Source organism: Gymnoscopelus braueri (genome assembly GCF_963280865.1).
Source record: "Gymnoscopelus braueri genome assembly, chromosome: 2".
Lineage (NCBI taxonomy): Eukaryota > Metazoa > Chordata > Actinopteri > Myctophiformes > Myctophidae > Gymnoscopelus > Gymnoscopelus braueri.
This window is the reverse complement of record NC_137604.1, coordinates 40,220,762-40,228,261: the sequence shown is the minus strand read 5'-3', so window position 1 is coordinate 40,228,261 and position 7,500 is coordinate 40,220,762. Positions and strand designations below refer to the sequence as shown.

The 7,500-nt window shown below is 44.3% G+C and overlaps 1 protein-coding gene across 3 annotated transcripts in view; it reads left to right on the top strand.

Annotated features, from left to right (window-relative positions):
* bnc2 (basonuclin zinc finger protein 2) overlaps positions 1 to 7,500 on the top strand; it is a 239,926-nt gene that overhangs the window by 101,603 nt on the left and 130,823 nt on the right. The window contains exons 1-2 of one of the 3 annotated variants that reach the window (XM_080416414.1): positions 318 to 456; positions 1,733 to 2,242. The exons of 1 other annotated variant lie outside the window; for it this stretch is intronic. In XM_080416414.1, the coding sequence (XP_080272540.1) occupies positions 454 to 456; positions 1,733 to 2,242 (513 nt within the window). In that variant the 5' untranslated portion in view covers positions 318 to 453. Of the gene's footprint in view, positions 1 to 317; positions 457 to 1,732; positions 2,243 to 7,500 lie in introns of those variants that run through there. One more of the 3 variants, XM_080416415.1, reaches the window with a different exon arrangement.

Below are 7,500 nucleotides of genomic sequence, written 5' to 3'. Positions count from 1 at the left end.
CTCACCTTCGCTGCTCTCACTCTCTCACTCACATGCTCTCACACACACACGCTCGCATGCGCTCCTCAGTCGCACAGCTGCTGCCCGTTGAGTACGGACGAGTTACACAGAGAGAGAGAGGAGAAAGAGAGAGAGAGAGAGAGGGAGAGAGAGAGAGGCACAAGCGCAGAGAGAGAAAGAGAAAGAGCAAGAGGTAGGGGAGTGAGAGGACAGCCGGGCGGTACGACCATACAGAGAGAGAGAGAGAGAGAGAGAGAGAGAGAGAGAGAGAGAGAGAGAGAGAGAGAGAGAGAGAGAGAGAGAGAGAGAGAGAGAGAGGGAGGGAGGGTCAGAAGGAGAGACGTAGAGAGAGAGAAAGTGTGTTAGAGAGGAGCAGGCAGGGAGGGGTGGATAGCTTGGTGGCTGACTCCCACACCTGATCTACACTTTTTGTTTGGGACAGAAACAGAATTGATGGTAAGGGAGATGCATGGATCTTTAACTGACTTTTAAAACTCTTCTATTATGGACTTTATTTTATTTCATTTTTCATTTTTGTGGGGTTGTTTTATTTCAACCATTTAATTTTGGATGGTGTCTCTTTTTTTTTGACAAATTTACATAGAGATTTTTAAACCTTTAAAACCTTTATTTTGTGCAAAGGTTTATTTTTTATGGCAATTAATTTTATTTGCTCTTTCATTTGTTTTTGTCACAACAGTGCATGATTACAAAATATGTACTTTGATATTCCAAGATGAAAAGTCATAAATTACATTTTCTTTTTTCATAATTTTATTTTAATCAAATTTATTGTCAATTATATTTAGAATATGTGTGCATGTTTGCATGTTTACAAGTGCATGTGTGTGTGTGTGTGTGTGTGTGTGTGTGTGTGTGTGTGTGTGTGTGTGTGTGTGTGTGTGTGTGTGTGTGCATGCTTGCGTGCGTGCATGTGTTTGTGCGTGCGTGTGAGTGTGTGTGTGTCTGTGCGATGGTGTGTGCTGCATGTTACGTCAACCTACACAGAGTTCACAGCTCGTCACCTTTATATGTTAAATCTCTGGCCAACGTGCACATGCATACATGCATGCCGCTGCGCGCGCGTGTGTGTGTGTGTGTGTGTGTGTGTGTGTGTGTGTGTGTGTGTGTGTGTGTGTGTGTGTGTGTGTGTGTGTGTGTGTGTGTGTGTGTGTTGTCTTATTTGAGTGCTGCCCATGTACAAAATGACTGACAGATGAATTAAAACTTAAACTAGGAGGATGGGGGGCTGGCGGGGGCTGACAAAATCAGATGTGTCCTCTTTCTTAATCAGCCCACCCTTTCTTTTCTTACTTTGTCACCTCCACCTTAACCCCCCCCCCCACCACCACCACCACCACCATCACCTCCTGTATCCTTCATCATCTCCTCCTCCCTCCCGCTCATCTTGCTCTGTCTAAGTGACCCCCCGAGGAAATTCACCACAAGCCTCTTCCTCCAGGAGAATTAGCTCCAAATACACGCACGCGCGCACACACACACACACACACACGCACACGCACACGCACACGCACACGCACACACACTCTCCCTCATCCTCCCACGAGAAGCGGGACGCACGGAACAAGTATACAGAAGGGGACGAGGGAGGGGAGGGAGAAAATAAGACAAGTCAACCCCAAAAGAACCCACCTTCACTGACTTTTATTCTCTCCTCCCTCCTCCCCTCCCCTCCCCTCCCCGTCCCCTCCTCCTCTTCGTCTCTGTGTAGTCCGAGGAGACAGAGTTGGATGTGAGAGGCAGCGAGCGCGACAGAGACCCACAGGAGCCCGCAGAGACACGCCAAGCACAGGAAGACTCCAGGTCATCACCTTCGTCCTCCTCGCCGCCACCTCCACCTCCACTTCCACCACCTCCTCCTCCACCACCACGTCTACCACCACCACCACCACCACCACCACCACCACCAGCTAAGGCTAACTCCAACTCCACTAGTACCACCACCAGCACCAGTGCCACCACCAGTACCATAGGTGTTAGCATTAGCACCCCCGCCGGCAGCAGTAGTGGAAGCAGTAGCGGCAGCAGCGGTAGCCGCGGCGGAGGCAGTGGTGGTGCGGGTGGAGGCAGCATCGTTAGCCGCAGCGCTGAGGCTGAGGGCGGAGGAGAGAGCTCCATGCAGTTCGGCACCAGACCTCCCAGTGCTGAGCAGCCGGGCTTCATGGGAACATGGCAGCAGCAGACTACTGACAGCAACCTCCTCTTCAGGATGTCCCAGCAGGTATGTAACGCACGCCGTATATACGCACGCGCTCCACAGCGCTCTGCCGCCCTGTGTGCTCCTCGTTCAACAGCCTACCTGCTCTCTGTGTCACTCTCTCTCTTTGGATACTTTATGTGACTTTTATTCATTTGTCTTATTTTTTTTTCATTCTCTTCTGAGTAGCCTCTGGATTTTTTTTTATCATGTTTATTTTGCCCCCAACTCTATACTTTGGTGTTTGATGTATTGTTGTGGCTTCTGAATGAGTGATAAAAAGAGGAGATAGATGGAGCGAGAGAGAGATAGATGGATGGAGCGAGAGAGAGATAGATGGAGCGAGAGAGAGAGAGAGAGAGAGAGAGAGAGAGAGAGAGAGGGAGAGAGAGAGTCTGTGTGTGTGTGTGTGTGTGTGTGTGTGTGTGTGTGTGTGTGTGTGTGTGTGTGTGTGTGTGTGTGTGTGTGTGTGTGTGTGTGTGTGTGTGTGTGTGTGTTTTGCTTATATATTTGTGTGTTTATGTTATGTCTGAGTAGGGTGGTGGCAGTGTTTTGTGTGTGTTGGTTGTAAATTGAGCTGCTTCCATTAATTAATTGTGTCATCTATTTCTGGCTATAATACAATTTAGTTAGCTAAATTTGTATGCGATATAAATATTGTTGTTGTCTGTTTTTATATACTACAAACAGCATACACAATTTACATTCCTCTATGTCCCTGTTTGCTTTTTATTATTTGGCCAATCTAAACATTTTTGAATTGGCTCCATGCATGGCAAATTTCATTGGGCATATATTTTATCTGTAAATATTTAAGCAACATTCCAACAAGAATTTTTTTTTTATTAGCCTACCACCAGATGAGTAGTAAAAAATAACAGATCTACAGGCTCATAAGCACTATGAGCTTGTAGATCTGCTATTTTTGAAAAATCATGAAAAATTGTGCAAATATTTGAATATATATTTTTAAAGCGAAATCATTATTTGATGGATTATATCTTGTCCCAGATTCCTTACGCGCAGCCTTAATTGACCAAAAGAGCATGTGTGAAGTTATAGCGGTGTTTTTTCTAACCGTGGTTGGTACCGATTAAATACCCGGGAAATGCACGCGCTCCTCCGGGTGCCCGGGCTAATTGACTTCATGTGGCCGGGGCAGGAAGCCCTCTTCCCGGCTACAGAACAGACGAGGAGCCCGTGAATGAATAGGCTCGCTTTGAGAGCAGAGAGCTCGATAACGGATAGCGCTGCTGCTCCGTGCTGAGGAAGGGAAAGTTCCCATTTCCTCCTCAACGGGTCTCGGCCGTTTCTTATCGTGGATGTTGGACTGACTTTTACTGTTGTTGTTCTTGTGTTTTTATGTCGTTTTACGGCAACGAGAAGTAGAACAGATGAGTTATTTTAAGGGAGGGTGGTTTCCTTGGAGATGCAGGCTAAAACCTGAGGGGAGATAGATGGGGGGGGGGGGGGTGAAGTTTGTGCGTGTGTGTACATTTACTCGCACGTGGTGCGTGTGTGTGTGTGTGTGTGTGTGTGTGTGTGTGTGTGTGTGTGTGTGCGCGCGCGCGCGCGTGTGTGTGTGTGGAGGAGAGAGAGTGAGTGAGGGAGTGAGTGAGGGAGGGAGAGAGGGGGGCGAGAGAGGGAGAGTCGGAAGGGATGTTGGTTTGTAATGAATCTAAGCTGAACCTTGCGGGGTCTCCGTACCATCCACACGCTGTTACGCACGCACGGCCACAGCAGCAACAGCAGCCCTGCATGCCGCGGCTCCACTCCGAGGAGGAGTTAGAAACTTAGACCTATTTGTCACGGTTATAGTAGGCATAGTTTTGCTGAGGTTAAGTTTAGGAATAAGGCTAGGTTTTGGCACCGTTTTACTGAGGTAACGTTTGGAGAATAAGGTTAGGTTGTTTAGGCATAGTTAGTCTACTGAGGTTACGTTTAGGAATACCAGGTGGCGACCGTTACGAGGTCGCTGGATTTGCCCCGGCCCGGGGTGACTGTGTTTTGGGGCGAGCGTTTTGGTATTCCTTGAAACTATAACCGTACCGCAGGAGACTTTATAGCTCAGAAATATAAATGTAAAAGTGTAATGGAGCATTATGGAGGAGATGATAAGCTGTATAGCAACTGTTAGCAATCCCATTACCTAATTAATTGCCTAAGAACAGCAAAGATAGAATGACTTTCCATGGCGTTAATCAGTGATGCATTTAGTAACGTTGTATTTTTTATTTAGGACAGGCAAAGGCCGATATGTTTCAAGGAATATGGTATCCAGAGTCACAGTGCATGATTGCGCTTCTCACGCACAACATTATTTCACATACAGCCAGTGACTCCTCTCAATTTTTTGCCGCAAACGACACACAATGAAAATAATAGGCTATAGAGAAGTGAATTGGAATAAATACATACATTTAAGTTGATCTTTAAGGGAGAGATCGGGGGAGATTTGAAACCAGAGCCGAACGCTTTCTCTCCCCCCCCCCCCCCCTTCTCAATACCCCCCAACAATACCCCTGGGCGCGCCGGGCCGGGCTCGGCAAACACAAAGTCATTATCGGTTAGTTTCCAATAAGGCAGGTCTGTCAAGGAAGGAAGCGGCTTGTTCTTCTTCGGAGAATTTATGTCATGCCTACTAAACATGGGAAGATGTCTTCTAAGTGGTACGGGGATAAGGATAAATAACAGCAAGTCCCAAAGCTGATTATATTGAAACAACGGCGCGCATTTGTAAAAAGGGGATGGATAGGGGGCCATGATGCAGACAGTCCACCTGCCCGGGCGATGCACGGGAGACCAGGGGGAGAGAGAGGAGAGAGAGAGAGAGAGAGAGAGAGAGAGAGAGAGAGAGAGGAGGGAACCGCGCTCCTCTCAAATGGCAATGATATGTCTTTGTTTTAAGTTTTAACCCATCAAGACCTGAGGCCGATTCCACCAATGTCTTCTAAATCCTAACAGTTTTCTGAAACACTTATATTTAGTTCCAGGGACCCCCAGAAGCAGATTTCAGTTACTAATATTCCAATCGATTTGCACACATTTTCCAAAAATAGCGGATCTACAACTCGTGAGCTTGTATATCTGCTATTTTTGGAAAGCCAAAGTATAAGGGGCAAATTATTTCAATCCGATCGATTGAGACGCGAAGCAGCTGTGCGCGGTGTGTTTAGGGGTAACCGTGGCTGCTGCTATATGGACGGGGCATGACCAATAAGCCCGTCCATTTGTCTTTCTCTTTGGAAATAAAAAAAAGTAGGAAGAAAGAGAGGAAAAACATAAAATAAATCCCCGTGTGCTAAAGCACCGGACAGCGGTCTTTAGAGACGGGCAATCATATTCATCACTGTTATGCTGCGTGACGTGGAAATTCTGTAATCTGACTTGTTTGAAGCCACAGCAGGTGTTTGTTTGATTGATTGATTGATTGATTGATTGAATACTTTATTAACAGTTTGAATATATAGTATTAACAGTGTAGCCTATATGTGATCGTGTCCGTGGAGTGAATGAATGTCACTTGCTCATGACAAAATGACAAAAATACGAATTAACATAAAATGAATTATTACTTTGTTTAGATTTAATCCTTTGGTTTTATTTTATTCTCTGCTTCATGAAGTTTTCGTATAGCGAGATTAAGTGGCTAATTAAAACATCAGCAACACACCTGTTTCATTTTGCGTTGAGATTTATTCCTCTGAAGATATGCTATAGGTGGCGGGTTGAAATTTTACACTTGATTCGATCAATTCAAACACAATTGAGATGTTTTAGATTTCATGCCAATTATGAAATGTAAAATTTTTGACCTTTTCTTCCACTTTCCAGTTAATTAGGGCAGGCCTGTAGGCTATACGAGAAGCAAGCAATTTACAGGCTACAGTAGGCCTATACTGTTGAAGTGAAAATATAAAGGAATAAATATCAAAATGATTTATTTAGCCTGTTCTTGTCCTCTCCTCGGCCGGTGTTACCATATCATATTGGAAACATCTGCACGTCTGTCTGAATGCCTGGCATTATATTTTTTGACTATACCTCAAACGAAATGTCCAATAGGCCCATGCACATTGTCGAATAAACTAGGTTAATTTAGTGTTTTATAATTTGGCTTTATTCGTGGCTTTTTTTTTCTCTTGTTCTTTTTTTAGTCCGTTTTTCAACAAGAGATTCACAGCCGTTATTATAGCTATCAAACTGTCGCCGCCACGTACATAAAAGTGTGCTATTTAAAAAGAAATCAATTCAATGAACTCATTTTAGATTTTAACCACTCTAACCATTATTGTATACTTTGGCTATTCAAAAATAGTAGATCTACATAGCCTAGGCTACTGTGTGGCACCGAGTGCTGGCTATGAGCTTGTAGATCTGCTATTTTTGGAAAAATCATGAAAATGTGTGCAAATCTTTGAATATATAATTTTTTTTAAAGCAAACATTTGTAACTCAAATCTTTGCTTCTGATGGGGGTCCCTGGAACTAAATATAAGTGTGCTATACTGCTATTTAAAAAGAAATCGATGCAATGAACTCATTTTATATTTTTATATTTTACATTTCGATACTCGATAAACACTGCCTGTTTGATCCTCTCGGCAACAAGGAATGCGTGGACTTTCGATGTCTACAAACTCCTATATGAGCGTTATACAGGCATACGTGTTGTTTTAAAGATAATTGTTTATGTGTGGGAGGGAAAAAGACATCAATTAGTCTCAGAATTATTTCGCCAGCTTTTTATGGAGTAATAATATTTTGACGCAGTAATTGACCCCCCCCCTCCTCTCTTGTTGTGCATGTGTGTGCTGGTTATGAATATCGACCCTTGCAAGTTAAACAGCCTGGAGTTAAGTGATACCTCGACCCCTAATTGCTCCATCACGACTAATTCCCCCTCAATAAAAAGCAACATTAAGGTCGTGTCATTTTATTCAAGACCGGCGGATATTATGGACCAGCTCAAAGGGGATTACATTTACCAGAGCTCGTAAAATAGTAACGTAGGCCAGCGGTTCTCAATATTTTTCGGGCCGCGGACCCCCCTAATTGATATGTATTTGGCCGCGGACCCCCATCTGAAAATATTTTGTGACAGGGACCCCATGCAGAAAAGACGATTTTTGTAAAAAAAATAAAAATCTTTCAAGATTTTTTTTAATATTCAAAAATAGCAGATGCACAAGCGTTTGAACAGCCTGGAAACCCCCAAGGACCACTGGGGGTCCCCGGACCCCACTTTGAGAACCAATGACGTAGACTATTACTGTACATCC